General features: G+C 40.1%; 1 protein-coding gene across 1 annotated transcript in view; it reads left to right on the top strand.

Moving 5' to 3' along the window:
* The window catches only part of BTBD1 (BTB domain containing 1), a 41,827-nt gene that overhangs the window by 12,601 nt on the left and 12,575 nt on the right, over positions 1-16,651 (top strand). Inside the window, exons 3-4 of the mRNA XM_047086846.1 lie at positions 3,611-3,716; positions 10,685-10,882. Of these exons, the coding sequence (XP_046942802.1) occupies positions 3,611-3,716; positions 10,685-10,882 (304 nt within the window). The remainder of the gene's footprint in view (positions 1-3,610; positions 3,717-10,684; positions 10,883-16,651) is intronic.

Here is a 16,651-nt window from a genome sequence, read left to right as displayed (position 1 = left end):
TGTTCTGTCATATGGAAATTGTATGATGGCACCTTTTGTTGCTGTTGTTTGTTCAGTCATCTGTCAACAAATATTTGAGGTTAGGGAAGAAAGAGCACACCGATGTCACCTCGTGGACATAATCGCCGAACTCCATTCTGGACATGGTGCGCCAGACGCTAAGCTAGTCACTTTGCGTGTATTATCACAGTTAGCCCGCACTGCAGCTCTGTGGTGCTATTTACTGTTGTCCCCATTTTAAAGCTGAAGCAATGGAAGTGTAAAGGGGTAAATATCTTACTTCACGTTAGACAGCAGGTGCTAAACCTAAGATCCCAACCTTCAACCAGTCGTTCTTAAGGTGTGGTGATACTGATAGTAAGGATGATAGCAGAATGTCTTGAGTGGTGATTGTGTGTCAGGACTTTGTCTGCATTAGTTCATTTAATCTTCTACAGTAACTTTGGGAGGGGTAGGTGTTCTAGGTTTTCTTATTGTCCCCACTTAACAGGTAAGGAGACAGAGGCAGAAATACGAGTCAATTTGACCAAGGTCATAGAACTGTTAAGCAGCATATCCTTGCATTTCCCCCTCTTTTGAGTTTGTGATGAAAATCTATTATGGAAGTTGATATTCCTCAGATTCTTTATCGTCCAAGGGTTTTAAGGTATGTGGAGGGGATCACTTAATTACTTTTATTTTAAAAGCTTATGGAAAAATTCAGAAACCAATGAATTAAACTCTGACAATTAAAATACAGTTTCTAGTTCCGCAGGTCCAAGGTGAGACCTAAGAGTCTGCATTTCTCATGAGCTTTCAGATGATGCCAGTGCTTCTGGACCACACTTTGAGTAGTAAGGGTTAACAGCTGTCACTACGAGAAAGAAAAGGAGCTTTTCAGCGTGTGGTTGGTCTGAGAACCCAATTTTACTGCACATTTTTCACTGCTGGGGTCATGTGAATTAGCCCACGAATTGTCATGTGAAGTTCTTCTTCCTGCCAAGTGAGTCATTTGCACTGAGCATGTCAATTACTTGAGAGGACCTTTGCCAGCTTCACGCTGAAACAGGAGGCCAGTGTGCTGTACCAGCATGAGTGAGACCGGGAAGAGACGCTCGTTAGGAAGTGATATTTTTTTCAGAGATGATGCCAGACCAAACTAAATTTTGAGAAGGATGTATTTTACTCTAAGGAGCAACAATAGATTCCCTAGGAAACTTGACACTGCCTGTGTAACTGAAGAGTCACTGAAATATTGCTGTTCTGAATAAAATAATTTTTATAAAAATTGTTTTTCTTAGAGTGAAAGATCAATTTTTGCATGAACACTGGAAATATAGTTGAGTTGGCCAGTTAAAATATCTGCCAGTTAAAATGTCTAGAATTTCATTTGATAAAAACGTGTTTTCATATTTTAAAAATTCATTAGACTGTGATCCTAGACTGGATCCTATTCTAGGAGGAAAAGTGTTATAAAAAATTGGGTCAGTTGGCAAAACTGAAATACAGTAGATAAGATAAAAATATTGTATGGTTATTTATCAAAGTTAACTACTATGGTTATATAAGAAATATTCAAGTATTTAAGGGTAAGGGCTGTGGTGCTGTAATTTATTGTTGAATAGTTCACCTCAAATACACACACACTCACTATACATTGTCTGTTTTCTTATACATTATTTTCCCACTTATATACATATATATGCATACATATATGTGTGTGTGTGTGTGTGTATATATATATATATATATATATATAATGTGTGTGTGCGCGCACGCCTGTGTGTGTATAGAGAGCACAAATGATAAAGAGGTGAAATATTAGATAAATAACATTTAGATAGGTAAATCTGGGTGAAGGGTATATGGGTATTCTTTTTACTTGCATCTTTTCTGCAAACTTGAAATTATTTCTAAATTAAAAACATTTTAAGGGAAAATAACAAGGAATAGAGTTAATTTTATTCTACTAAATACAGATTTTATATTATTTTTTTGGAAAATTTTGACTAAGCAAATTAATATAAGCCCAATATATAATCTAAGAAGAACATTAAAAACAATTTTTTTTAAGTTTATTTGTTTATTTTGGGAAAGAGAGAGAGAGAGTGGGGGAGGGACAGAGAGAGAGAAAGAGAGAGAGAGAGAATCCCAAGCAGGCTCTGCACTGTCAGTGCGGAGCCCAACACGGGGCTCGAACCCATGAACTACGAGATGATGACCGGTGCCAAAATCAAGAATCAGATGCTTAACTGACTGAGCCACCCAAGGGCCTCAAGAAGAGCATTTTCAGACATGTTTGAGTATTGCATAATTTTAAGAAATGTTCTACTGACTTAAAAATATATGCGTATTTTATACATGTAAGTACAGTTACATATCATCTGAATGTGTGTATTTATTTTAAATTCATCCCAGTGTGTTTATTGCTGTCTTTTCTCCCCCATAAAACACAAGATAACTCTTTAGTTTAGGGATGTTTGTTAATGTAATGGGTCAGTAGCACCTGAGTTATTGAATCCTTTGAAAATGAATTTTACTTTACAAATAAGAGTCATCAGCCATGCCAAATAATGGTTAATTAATTGCATTATTGCCAGCATGAGTACCTGTGTGCGTCTTGTGTTTGTCCATACTGTTAAATGTAAATGGACCTGATACTAGGCCAGAATGAAAGCTTGGTCGCTGGCACACCTATCATCACATCTGTTTTCAGTGTTACAGTTTTTTAAGTCTCATTTGAGTTCGGATCCTCCCACCCCTTCCCCGATGCCTGGCTTTTAAACTTGGGTTGTTTTTTTTTTTTTTTTTAATTATAATACGCATCCTGATTAATCACGTATTATAAGCTTGGCTTCTGAATTCTTAAAGCCGAGATTAGCTTTATTGGAATCATACAGTATATATTTTTTTGCTCAGTTTATACTATGGCTTCTTTTGTTTGTCATTGTGTTTGTGGGTTTCACTCATATTATCGTATGTAGTTGTAGATGATCCTCGCCGTCGTATAAGATTGTCGTGTGTCTATTATTTGCTTTTCAGTTGTTGGCCTGCTGTTTGCTTAGGTTCCCAGAGCTTTCGTGCTCTGAAATTCCTGTACTTGATTCTCTCCCCACATCAGGACAGAAAACGGAAGAAAATAAATCTGATCTGTTTGTACTGTATGCTTGACAATTGATATAACTTAGTGACAGTATCCTATAACTCGGATTTCATAGTGACTCTGCGGCATGACTAACCAGATCATATTAGGCAAGTCAGCACACCTTTCTAAGCCTGTTTCCACATCTGGAAAATGGGATAATCATGTCTGCCTTACCTAACCTAGAGCGTTTGTTAAGATCAAAATAAGTAATGTATAAGAATCCAGGCAGTGTGTGTATATGAGCAGATGGAAAGGAAAATAACAGGTCATCAGTGTGTATTTGTTATCTAAGCAGAGCATTTGTGCTCTTAGCTTTTCATTTCTGATTGTGGAAGGGAAACTTTTAAGAATATATACACATTATAAGGGTATTTTAAGCTGGTGTTTTTACATAATTACCAGTTGTAACTACAGCATTAAGTGAATAGTACTGTCTAAAAGTAAGATAACTATGAGAATAAAATAACTGTCTCTCTGTATGTTTAGGCCCGATTATTTGATGAACCTCAACTGGCTAGTCTCTGCCTGGACACGATAGACAAAAGCACGATGGATGCGATACGTGCAGAGGGCTTTACTGATATCGATATAGGTGAGTCCTCCAGGATTCCAACTGTGCCGTTTGTTTAATTTACTTTTGTAATGTTTATTTTTGAGAGAGAGAGAGCTAGCAGGGGAGAGGAGAGAGAGGTGGGGACAGAGGATCTGAAGCAGACAGCCCGATGTGGGGCTCCAACTTGCAAACCGTGAGATCATGACCTGAGCTGAAGGCATATGTTCAACCGACCGAGCCCCCCAGGTGCCCCCAGATCATACGGTTTAAATACAGTAACACCTTAACAGTCACCCTTTCTGGTGAACGGGCTGTTTTTAAAATAGTGGTTTTTCCAAATTAAATAAGTCTACATTTGAAAATTTTTGCTTTCTTTATTTTGGCGATAAATTCTACGTTATCACCTTTTACAAAATGTCAAATCAAATAAATATTCACTGGGGTGCCTGTGTGGCTGGCTCAGTGGTTGAATGGGACTGTGTGTTGTTGGTGCAGAGCCCACTTCTGATCCTCTGTCCCCCTCTCTCTCTGACCCTTCCCCCCTCAACAAAAATAAACATTCAAAAATAAATAAATAAATATTCACCGAATGCACCATGTGCACAGCATTATAGTAGGATCATTTCAGAAAAACAAAGAAGAGGGGCGCCTGGGTGGCTCAGTCAGTTGAGCATCTGACTCTTGATTTCAGCTCAGGTCATGCTGTCACGGTTTGTGGTTCAAGCCCCACATTGGGCTCCACACTGTCGGTGGAGCCTGCTTGGGATCCTCTCTTTCCCTCTCTCTGCTCCCCCCCCAGCTCCCCGCCCAATCAGTCAGTCAATCAATCAGTAAACGAACGTTGTTTTAAATGTTTATTTATTTTTGAGAGGGAGAGAGACAGAGTACAGGTGGGGGAGGGCAGAGAGAGAGGGAGACAACAGAATCCGAAACAGGCTCCAGGCTCTGAGCTGTCAGCACAGAGCCCATCGCGGGGCTTGAACTCACCAACTGTAAGATCATGACCTGAGCTGAAATTGGACACTTAACCGACTAAGCCACCCAAGAGCCCCAACCAACAAGCATTTTTAAAAATTATTTTAAAAAAATACGAAGAGGAGTAAGATGTGATTTTTTTCTTAAGGAAACTATGATCTAATTGGAGAATCAAGGAACAAGCATGTAAAATTAAGATTTAATAGAAAAATCTGGATAACATACAGTAAAATGTGATTTTTACCTTTTTTTTTTTTTTTTTTGTAATTTTTTTTTTTTCAACGTTTATTTATTTTTGGGACAGAGAGAGACAGAGCATGAACGGGGGAGGGGCAGAGAGAGAGGGAGACACAGAATTGGAAACAGGCTCCAGGCTCTGAGCCATCAGCCCAGAGCCCGACGCGGGGCTCGAACTCACGGACCGCGAGATCGTGACCTGGCTGAAGTCGGACGCTTAACCGACTGCGCCACCCAGGCGCCCCTGATTTTTACCTTTTCTAAGCTGCACATATAGAAAGTAATTACTCTTCAAATCCAAAATACGGAGGGATTACCTCAAATTGAGTAGTGTTATGCAAGTCTTGACAGGAGATCTGCCACGGGCCCTAAAGAATGGGTAGTATTTGGGGAGTGAAGAGAGGGCGACCTTCGAAGCAGGTGGAGCCCCATGAGGAAGTGTGTGTGAGATCGAGGCAGGGTAAACCAGGTTGTACGTTAAATACATTTGGTGTATCCTGTTATAACCACGTCCCATCTGATGAGGCTGGGGAGTCTGAATGTTGTTATTGCAGGAGAGGAGACAGCTAATCTAGGCCTATGGCTTTAAATATTCTCTTCGTCATGATGAACATAAAATATATATTAGTTATCTGTTGTGTATTATTATGTTATTATCTGTCTTGCCAGTAGACAGGAAAAAGTATGGGCAGGGAAAACACCCACATTTTAAAAGCTTTGGCCTCAGTATGGCACCCTCATTTTGGCTCTTACTTCATTGTCTAGGATTCAGTAACATTATCCCACTTAAATTCAGAGGAAGCTAGGAGCTACAAGTCACATCTCAAGAAGAAGAGAAAACAGATGTTTTGTAAACAGCCAGTACTCACTGCCTGTCTCTGTCTGTACCTGACCTTGTCTTCTCTCACTCTCCCCATTATTCACTGTGTTTCATAAACACTAGCCAGGGTTATTTCTATTTTAAGCCTTTGTGTTTACTGTTCCCACGAATTGGAATCCTTTTGCCTTGAATCTGTATGTGGCTTCCTCCTTTTAATCATTCTGATACCAAGTTAGATGAGACCTGAGAGAGGCTGTCCCAGACCTTAGTCAAAGTAGATACCATGTTCCCCTAAACAATCCTTTTCTGTTACTCTGATTTATTTTACTCACAGTAGGTTTCACTATCTGAAATTCTTAAGTAGGTATTTTTGTTTGTGTCTGTGTATTTGTCTGTGTATGTTTATGATGGTTATCTACCTTCCCCAGCTAGATTGTAAGCTTTTTTTTTCTTTTAAGATTTTATTTCTCAGTAATCTCTACACCCAGCATGGAGCTTGAATTTAAAACGCCGAGATCAAGAATCACGTGCTTTACCAACTGAACCAGCCAGGCACCCTGATTGTAAACTCTTTGAAGGCAGGGACTTTGTTGGGTTACCACTGTATTTGTAACACTAAAGACAGTAGAACATAGTACCTGTTCAGTTAGTATTTGTTGACCAACTGGACTGTGTCTAGAATGTTTCCTTTCCTTCCCACCTTGGCTAGTTCTCACTCATCCTTTTTTTTTTTTTTTCCATGTTTATTTATTTTGAGAGAGAGACAGACAGAGCATGAGCAGGGGAGGGACCGAGAGACAGGAAGAGAGAGAATCCTAAGCAGGCTCCGCGTTGTCAGTGTAGAGCCGAATGGGGCTCGAACTCACTGACTGTGAGATTATGACCTGAGCTGAAATCAAGAGCCGGACACTTAACCAATTGAGCCACCCAGGTGCCCCTACTTCTCACTCATTTTTAATGTCTTGGCTAAAATTATACTTCTGCAGTGACTTCTTTCTTAAGAATTGACACCCTGCCCTCCTCCATGACATTTAGTGTATTCTGTTATAACCACATCCCATTGTGAGTTTGTCTGTCTATTGCACTGTACCTCGGGAAGGATGTACAATCATCTTGCATTAATTATCCTGAAGGGCAGGGGCTAGATTGGGTCCTCCCCACTATACATAATATCCACTGACTGGATGTTTGAGAGCCCCAGGCACTGCTCACATTGCTGGGACACATTGCTTAATCCTAATTTTCTTCCCCTAGGGGGTTGTCACTCCATTTGTAATTCAGTTTATGTTTGAAATAGCATTGCTTGCATCTGAGCGACTTGTCCTGGAAGTTGTTTTGTAAATAGCTCCTATGTTAGGCGTGCCATTGGAGCCTGGGGGTCTTGAAGTAGGTGCCTTGTGCAGTGTAAATACTCGAAATATTTGTTGATTTGATTTGATTCACCATTGCTTATATTAAAATCTAGTCTTGCATTACGTGTACAAAACATAATCTTAGCTGTTTTTATGATCTTTACTGGGCTCTCAGCTGTAATTTCTTACTGTAACATATCTGCCAATAGAAGACCTGTGTGTTTCCACACCATAGTCCAGTTTGCTTCAAGTGTACTTGTTAAAAATTGGGATGAAAGAGAAGTCTAGGAGCTGAGAGAAAGAAGGTTGGGCCATGCTTCAGGAGCTTTTTTTTGTTTGTTTGTTTTTAAATGTGTGTTTGTTTGCTTATTTAAAGAGAGAGCTCACAGTAGGGTCAGAGAGAGGGAGAGAGAATCCCAAGCAGGTTCCACATTGTTAGCACAGAGCCTGACGCAGGGCTTGAGCTCACAAACCATGAGATCATGACCTGAACTGAAATCAAGAGTCAGATGCTCAACTGACTGAGCCACCCAGAACACCCCAGGAGCTCTTTTTATAGTTTTAGATTCTAGAGAAGCTTTTTCTCCTCTGGGATTTGAATATACGTTCTGGAGGGATGTGCTTCCTCCAGAGAGATGCTGTTTCTCTCTTAGAGCTTTTTGCTAAAGGAAGAAGGTACTGTGTCACATTGATAGAAAAAAGCAAATTTACATTATGCCAAGGCCAGTATAATGTGTTTTTTCCCCTGCTGATATGTTAAGGTTCTTTGTTTATCTTTACTGAAGTTTATTAGCATACAGAGTAGAGATATGTGGATCCAAAGTTGTCTGTTTTCCCACTGAGTGATTAATTTTGGTCAGTGTATATTCCTAATCCTACAGAATATTGAGGTATATTGGTTTACATTCATTTACCTGTGGAAAAGCTTTATGGAACCATACTCTGTATTCATCTGCTCAGCTACCAGAGAAGGAAAAACTTGATTTAAAAAAAAAATTATGTGTAACCTACTCATTTTTAACATAATGTTGAACCCCTGTGCTGACACCTGCTCTAATGATAGCTGTGGTTCAATATTGACCAGATGTTTGGATGTAGTATGAATGTGTAGACCATTATGGAATCGAATTTTTTTTTTAATAAATTTTTCTTAGATGTGTATTACTGGGTAATTTAAGCATAGTGAATGTATGTAAGTACGGCATCCTCATTTTTATTTGAATCCTGTGATTATTAAGTGTTGTTATTATATCAGTTATTGTATTAGCGAAGCCCTCAGGCCTCTGATGTGTTTTTTGTTTGTCTTGGGTTTTCAGTCTTCCTCTTCAGAAAGACTCTTTGGACTGTGATGCTTTTCAAGCACTTCCATCTACTTGTCACACATTCCCTCTCTCCTCTGTCTCTGTTTGGGTGCAGCCTGTCGTTTTGTTCTGGTCTGTTGGCCTCTATGGCCTGTCTCTGGACTTCCTGCTTTTGGTCTACTATAGAAAAGCTGAGCAGATTCGAGTTTTGCCTCTGATTAAAGGAGAAAGGTTCTGAGTGAGGGCCTGAGTTCTGGGCAGGACGTTTATGCTTGGACGTCAGATAGGGATTTCACACTTCACATGTCCCAGACGAAACTCCAGATCCCCCTCTCACCATCCCCCAAGGCCGCCTCTGTAGGCTTTCCCATCTCAGTTGATGCCACTGTTGTCTGTCCGTTGCTTAGACTATAAACCCGGGAATTACCCTTGACTCCTATCACCCCCAGTATTCAGTCTGTTAGGACATCACACTGAGTCCTCCTTCAGAGTATATCCTGAATCTGATGGTTTCTCACCACTTCCTCCTGGTCCAGGCCGTCATCACCTCTGATGTGGATCAGAGCAGGAGCCTTCTAACTGATCTCATTTCCACTCTGACCTCCACTAGAGTCTCCTCTCAACATGTCTGCCAGCGTGATCCTTCTAGAACATAAAATGTCACAGCTCAGAATCCTCCAGGGGTTTGTTCTTTGTACTCAGAGTAAAAGCCAGATGATTGACAGGGTACTATAAGATTGTACCCCATTTCCCTCCATTTCTGGCCTCCTTGCCTACCACTTTTCCCTCTTGCCCACTGCAGTCTAGCCACACTGGCCTCCTGGCTTGGTCCTCACACATGCCAGGCACACTTTGATGGGAGAGCCGTCACACTGGACATCCCGAACACTTCTGGCTAGGCCTCTGGCTGACTCCCCCATACCCCCCGTCAAGTCTTGGCTCAGACGAGCTGCCCAAGCTGTCCTGTTTTATTTATTTATTTATTTATTTATTTATTTATTTATTTATTTATTTAAAAACAATTTTTTTTTTTAATGTTTATTTTCGAGAGGGACAGAGACAGAATGATGCAAGTGGGTTAGGGGCAGAGAGAGAGGGAGACACAGAAGCAGAAGCAGGCTCCAGGCTCTGAGCTGTCAGCACCGATCCCGACGTGGGGCTCGAACTCATGAACCGTGAGATCATGACCTGAGCTGAAGTTGGATGCTCAACCGACTGAGCCATCCAAGTGCCCCAAAGCCATCCTGTTTTAAACTGCACTTGGGATTCCTCTCACCCTACGGTCTGTCCTACACTTAGCATCTAACTTGTTAAATCTATTTACGTTTAATGTTAACCCCCACTAGAATGTAAGCTCCATAAAGGCAAGGGATTTATTTTTAACTTTTTATTCAGTGATGTATCCTTAGCGTCTAGAACAGTGCCTGACACACAGTGAGTGCTTAATAAGGAATATTTGGGGAACGAATGAATGGTTGTCTGTAGTCTTTATAGATTTATGTATGTCACTAATTTGAAGCCCTTTTCTCAGACTTACAATTAATCTTACTCTGGGTATTTGAGTTTGCTTAATAAATGGCACAAATATACAAGGAGATACTGTACCTAAGCTTCCACGTATGGTAAAGAAAAAGTTGAATATTAACTTCATAGCAATTATTTAAACTCTTTTTTTTTTAATAAAATTTTTAACGTTTATTTTTGAGAGGAAGCGAGAGCACATGAGCGAGGGAGGGCCAAAGAGAGAGGGAGACACAGAATCTGAAGCAGGCTCCAGGCTCTGAGCTGTCAACATAGAGCACAACGTGGGGCTTGAACTCACGAACTGTGAGATCATGACCTGAGCTGAGGTCGCATGCTTACCTGACTGAGCCACCCAGACGTCCCCTAAACTCTGTTTTGTTTTGTTTTTTAATGTTTATTTTGAGAGAGAGAGAGAGAGAAAGACAAGTACGTGAGCAGGGGAGAGGCAGAGGGAGGGAAAAAGAGAGAATCCCAAGCAGGCTCTGTGCTGTCAGTGCAGAGCCCGACATGGGACTTGATCTCATGAACCGTGAGGTCATGACCTGAGCGGATATCAAGAGTCGGAAGCTTAACCAAATGAGCCACCCAGGCACCACACTTTATAGCACTGTTTTAAAGAAAACTTTGCTGTTTAAGTGTTTTCATTCTTTAATATTTTTAAGTATAGGGGCTGTAGTTTTAAGTATCTAATCTCCTTTTTTAATTGAGATTTGAAAACTTAATGTAAGTCTGTTTGTTGGTGTTTTGTTAAAGATCAAAATATTCCTAATTTGATTTATTCTTGTATTTTCCCTGTAGACACACTCTGTGCCGTTCTGGAAAGAGACACACTTAGTATTAGAGAGAGTCGACTTTTTGGAGCCGTTGTACGATGGGCAGAAGCGGAATGTCAAAGACAACAATTGCCTGTGACTTTTGGAAACAAACAGAAAGTTCTAGGGAAAGCACTGTCCTTGATCCGGTTTCCACTGATGACCATTGAAGAGTTTGCAGCAGGTAGGGCTATAACTTGACCAAAATCTGTGTGAAACTATGCCAACAGGCAGTCAGCCAGCCTCCCTGTGCGAAAGAGGGAAAGAAGCTGGTACTTACTGAGCTCTAGTCACATGACACATGGAGGTGTGTGTAATTTCCTTTACTTCTGGTAGCCCTTCAAGATAACATTGTAAGTTAGTTATTTATTTTGATATGTGCACTAGGTTCTTCTTTTTTGGGTGGGGGCTGTAGTGTGCACAAGTGTTACGTTAGTCTCTGGGTTACAGGTGGTGATTCTGTTCTACGGGGCTGTATGCTCACCGCAAGTGTAGCCGCCCGTCACCACCTAAGACTACTACGGTGTCATGGACTATATTCCCTTTGCTGTTACTTTTTATTCCCATGATTTGTTCATCCCATAACTGACGGCCTGGGCCTCCAACTCTCCTTCAGCCGTTTACCCCATCCTCCCACCCCTTTCCCCCTGGTAACCATCAGTGTGTTCTCTGTAGTTTCTTGGTTTGCCTCTCTCTTCTCACCCTTATGATCATCTGTTTCCTAAATTCCACATATGAGTGAAACGATATATTTATCTTTCTCTGACTGATGAACTTCACTAAGCATTATACTCTTTAGCTCCACCCATGTTATTGCAAATGGTAAGATTGCATTCATTTTTATGACTGAGTAATATTCCATTGTGTGTGTGTGTGTGTGTGTGTGTGTGTGTGTGTGTACATACATATGCACCACATCTTCTTCATCCATTCATCAATTGGTGGACACTTGGGCTGTTTCCATACCTTGGCTATTGTAGGTAATGCTGCTATACACATAGGAGTGCATGAATCCCTTTGAATTAGGGTCTTTGTATTCTTTGGGTAAATACCTAGTAGTGTGATTGCTGGATGGTAGGGTAGTTCTATTTTTAACTTTTTGAGGATCCTCCATACTGTTTTCCATAGTGGCCGCCCCAGTTTGCATTCCCATCAACAGTGCAAGAGGATTCCTTTTTCTCCACATTTTTGCCAACACCTGTTATTTCTTGTGTTGTTGATTTTAGCCATTCTGGTGATATCTCGTAGTTTTGATTTGCATCTCCCTGATGATGAGTGATGTTGAGCCTCTTCATGTGTCTCTTGGCCATCTCTGTGTCTTCTTTAGAGAAATGTCTGTTCATGTCTTCTGTATTTTAAACTTAATAGAAAGGAAATCATACATACAGTATGTGCTCTTTTGTATATGGCTTTTTTTTTTTAAAGTTTATCTTTAAGAGAGAGTGTGTAAGTGAGTGGGGGAGGGGCAGAGAGAGAGGGAGGGAGAGAGAATTCCAAGCAGGCTCTGTGCTGACTGATGTGGAGCTCCAGCTCACCCACTGTGAGATCATGAATTGAGCCGAAATCAAGAGTTGGATGCTTAACCGACTGAGCCACCCAGGCACCCCTGGCTTTTTTCTGTTAACGTTATGTCTGTTAGATTCGTCCTTGAGGTAGTGTTTTCACTGTTGTATAATCTGTCATAGGAATGTGCCATGATTTATTTATGCATTTTACTGTTGTTGAACATTTGGGTTGTTTCTCTTTGGTGGCCATTAAGAACATTCTTGTACATGTCACTTAGGAGACATATGTAAACATTTCCGTTGCATGCCAGATCTTGCCATTTGCACCTACGTGGATGGACTGGAGGGTATTATGCTAAGTGAAATTAGTCAGGAAAAGACAAATATCATATGACTGCACTCATATGAGGACTTTAAGAGACAAAATAGATGAACATATAAGGGAAGGGAAACAAAAATAATATATATAAAAACAGGGAGGGGGACAAAACAGAAGAGACTCATAAATATGGAGAACAAACTGAAGGTTACTGAAGGGGGTGTGGGAGGGGCGATGGGCTAAATGGGGAAGGGGCACTAAGGAATCTACTGAAATCATTATTTCACTATATGCTAACTAATTTGGGTGTAAATTTTAAGAAATAAAAAATAAAATTAAAAAAAAAAGTTAAGGTTAAAGTTCATTTTTTTCCCTATCAAGCCATATATTAAAAAACTATCTTTGCCTCGCATACATTGCAGGGCCAACTTCATTGTAAATCAGGTGACTTTGTGTGAATGAATCTGTTTCTGGAGTGTCTGTATTCTGTTCCACTGTTACATTTGTTTATTCTTGTACCAATCCTGCATAGTTTTAGTTCTATAGTTTTACACCAAATCTTGAAATCTGATAGTGAAAACTCCCCAGCTTTGTTCTTCTTCAAGATTATCTTGGCTATTTTTGGTCTTTTGCATTTTCATATTAATGTATTTTTTAAAGTTTATTTATTTTTTGAGAGAGAAGGAAAGAGAATCCCAGGCAGGCTCCACACTGGCAGCACAGAGCCTGCCTGACGCGGGGCTCAAACCCACAAACCATGAGATCATGACCTGAGCTGAAACCAAGAATCGGATGCTTAACAGACTGAGCTACCCAGGTGCCCCACATATAAGTAAATTTTTTAATCACCTTGTCAATTTCTACCTCTCCCCTGCACCCCCCACCCCGCAAATTATCATATTTTGATTGGAACTTAGATTGGTGTGGGGATAAATGACATTTTTGTAATATTGAGTCTTTCAATCCATCAACATTTATCTAAGTCTTTTAAAATCTCTTCTAGTAATATTTTGAGTTTTCTGGTAGAGGTCTTGTATGCTTTTTGGGAGGTTTATTCTAACCTAGATACTTTTTTTTTTTTAAATTATTTTTTTTAATGTTTTTGAGAGAGAGAGACAGAGCACGAGTTGGGGAGGGTCAGAGAGAGAGGGAGACACAGAATTCGAAGCAGGCTCCAGGCTCCGAGCTGTCAGCACGGAGCCCGATGCGAGGCTCGAACCCACAAGCCGTGACATCATGACCTGAGCTGAAGTCGGACGTTTAACCAACTGAGCCACCCAGGCGCCCCTAGATATTTCATTTTTTTTTTTTTTTAATTTTTTTTTTGTTTTTACAGAGAGAGACAGAGCATGAGCAGGGGAGGGGCAGAGAGAGAGGGAGATGCAGAATCCGAAGCAGGCTCCAGGCTCTGAGCTGTCAGCACAGAGCCTGATGCGGAGCTCAAACTCATGGACTGTGAGACCATGACCTGAGCTGAAGTTGGACGTTTAACCGACTGAGCCACCCAGGCGCCCCTAGATATTTCATTTTTTAAATGCTATTGTAAATGATTGTCTTTAAAATTTCCATGTTATAATCAATTGTTCACTGATAGAAATACAGTTGATTTTTCTATATTGACCTTGTATCTAGTGAACTTGCTAAATTCACTGATTCTAATAATTTATTTGTAGATCACTGTACATAGTCTACATGTACAATCATGCCACTGCAAACAGTAATAATTCTGCTTCTTCCTGTCTAATCCTTAGACATTTTATTTCTTTTTCCTGCTTTATTATGTGGTCTAGGACCTCTGGCATATTAGTGAATAGCAGTGCTGGTAGCGAACATCTCGTCTCATTCCAGTGTTCCACACAAAGCTTTACTATTTCCCCAGAGTAGGCTTGCTGTAAATGTTTTGTAGGTGCCTCGTATTGGATTAAGCAAGTTTTCCTCTGTTACTAGTCTGCTAAGAGTTTTATAATGAATTTTATCAAATACTTCTCTTCATCTTGTCATGATACAGTAGTTTTCCCCTTTATTTTCTCTTTCTTATTTGTAATTGGCCTTACTAAGCGGTTCATGTATTGGGCAGCATCCCATCTCGCAAGTAGAGAGATGCTCCTTGCTTTATTTTCTTAACTTGGTGAACTAGACTGATTTTCCAAATTAAACCTATTTTGGATTTCTTATGTAAGGTAGACTTAGTTGTCATGCTTTATCCTATGTTACCAGATCCAATTTTCTAAATTTTAAAATATTTTTATGACTATTTCATGAGAGAAATTAGTCTATAATTTTCCTTTCTTGTAATTGTCAGATGTGGATTACCAAATTTATTCTGGTTTCATCCAAAACTTAACAAATGCTTGTTTTTTTCAGTGTCAAAGAGATTGTGTAAGATTGGTGTTGTTTTTTTCCTTAAATGTTTAGGAAAATTTGCCAGTGAAGTTATCTGGATCCAGAGTTTACTTTATGGAACGTTTTTAATAGATCTTTTTTTTTTTTAATTTTTTAAAGTAATCTCTACATCCAACATGGGGCTCAAACTCACAACCCCAAGACCAAGAGTTGCACACTACTGAGTGAGCCAGGTGCCCCTGTGGAAGGTTTTTAATTAGAGATTCAATTTCTTAGAGTAGCATAGCACTATTTCTTTTTGTAACCGTTGCCTCTAGCCTTTTAATTTTTTTAACATGAATGTTATAATATCCTTTTATTATCTCTACATCTGTGGAGTCTAAATTGTGTCCCTATATTCATTTCTTCCCTTTTTTTTTTTTAAGTTTATTTATTTTAGAGCGAGCACAAGAGCAAGCGGCAGAGGGGCAGAGGGAGAGAGAGAATCCCAAGCAGGCTCCACACTGTCAGCCTGGAGCCCAAGTGGGCTCAAACTCAGGAACAGTGAGATCATGACCTGAGGCGAAAAAAGAGTTGGATGCTTAACAGACTGAGCCCTTACCCGCCCCTCCCATACTCATTTCTGATATTGGTATATTGTATCTTCTTTGATCAGCCTTGCCTAGTGGTTTATACATTTTATTAATTTTTTCTAAGAACCGACTTCTGGCTTTATTAATATTTTCTATTGCATGTATGTTTTCCATTCCATTAACTTCTGCTTTTTTATTATCTCCTTGATTTGATTTTAGTTTGCTAGGGAGTATTTTGTCAGTCTTTGTGGGTTTTTTTTTTTTCCTTTCTTTCTTTTTTTTTTTTTTATTGAATGTTTATTTTTATCTTTGAGAGAGAAAGATGGACAGAGTGCAAGCAAGGGAGGGGCAGAGAGAGAGAGACACAGAATCCAAAGCTGAGCTGTCAGCACAGAGCCCACTGCAGGGCTCGAATCACGGACCGCGAGATCATGACCTGAGCCGACATCAGACGCTTACCGACTGGGCCACCCAGGTGCCCTTCACTTCACAAGTTTTGATATGTATTTTCATTATCATTCGATAAAAAATACCCTTTCGTTTTCATGGTGATTTTTCTTTATGACCCATGATATCAGCCAAATTTTGGAATATTTGGGGACTTCTCCCCCCAGCATTTTAAGACCCCTGAAATTTCTGTTACATCTTTAGTTTCTTAGCAGTTTCTTTCTGCTTGGTTTCTTGGTCTCATAATTTTCCCTTGCTTATCATAGCTTAGGAATCAGCAAACACTTCCTGGAGAAATTGTGCAGAAATGTTGGTCTTACCTCTCTTACCCCCTTTCTGCAGCATTGTTGTCTGGCTGCTTTGGTAGCTTTAAATTCCAGTGTTTGTCTCCTCAGTCCAGTGAGGGTTACATGATTTCTAGGTTGCCTGTTTCTGTTTGGCATTTATGCCCTGTGAAGCAGATCAGCAAATATCCCAAGGGGAAGAAATAGTGCCAAATATGTGGCTTCATCTCAACACATTTCCCTTCTCAAACACTGACTGCCTCAGCTGTTGTCAACTTAAAAATAGCTATTTTATGTATTTCATCCATAGTTGTTCTGTGATGTAGATGATTCCATCTTACAGACCACACTCCTTGGTATTTTTATGTAGTCAAATAATGTTTCTTTTGCTGTTAGGCATGTTCTTTTCCCTATGTTACCTCTGTATTGTGCTTTTAAAAATGTTTTTATGGGGGCGCCTGGGTGGCGCAGTCGGTTGAGCGT

Source organism: Lynx rufus, unplaced genomic scaffold, assembly GCF_022079265.1.
Source record: "Lynx rufus isolate CCGP_SWC_20201006 ecotype Redwood Valley unplaced genomic scaffold, mLynRuf1.p SCAF_21, whole genome shotgun sequence".
In the NCBI taxonomy this organism is placed as follows: Eukaryota; Metazoa; Chordata; class Mammalia; order Carnivora; family Felidae; genus Lynx; species Lynx rufus.
The sequence above is the reverse complement of the archived record's forward strand: the minus strand, read 5'-3'. Positions and strand labels throughout refer to the sequence as shown.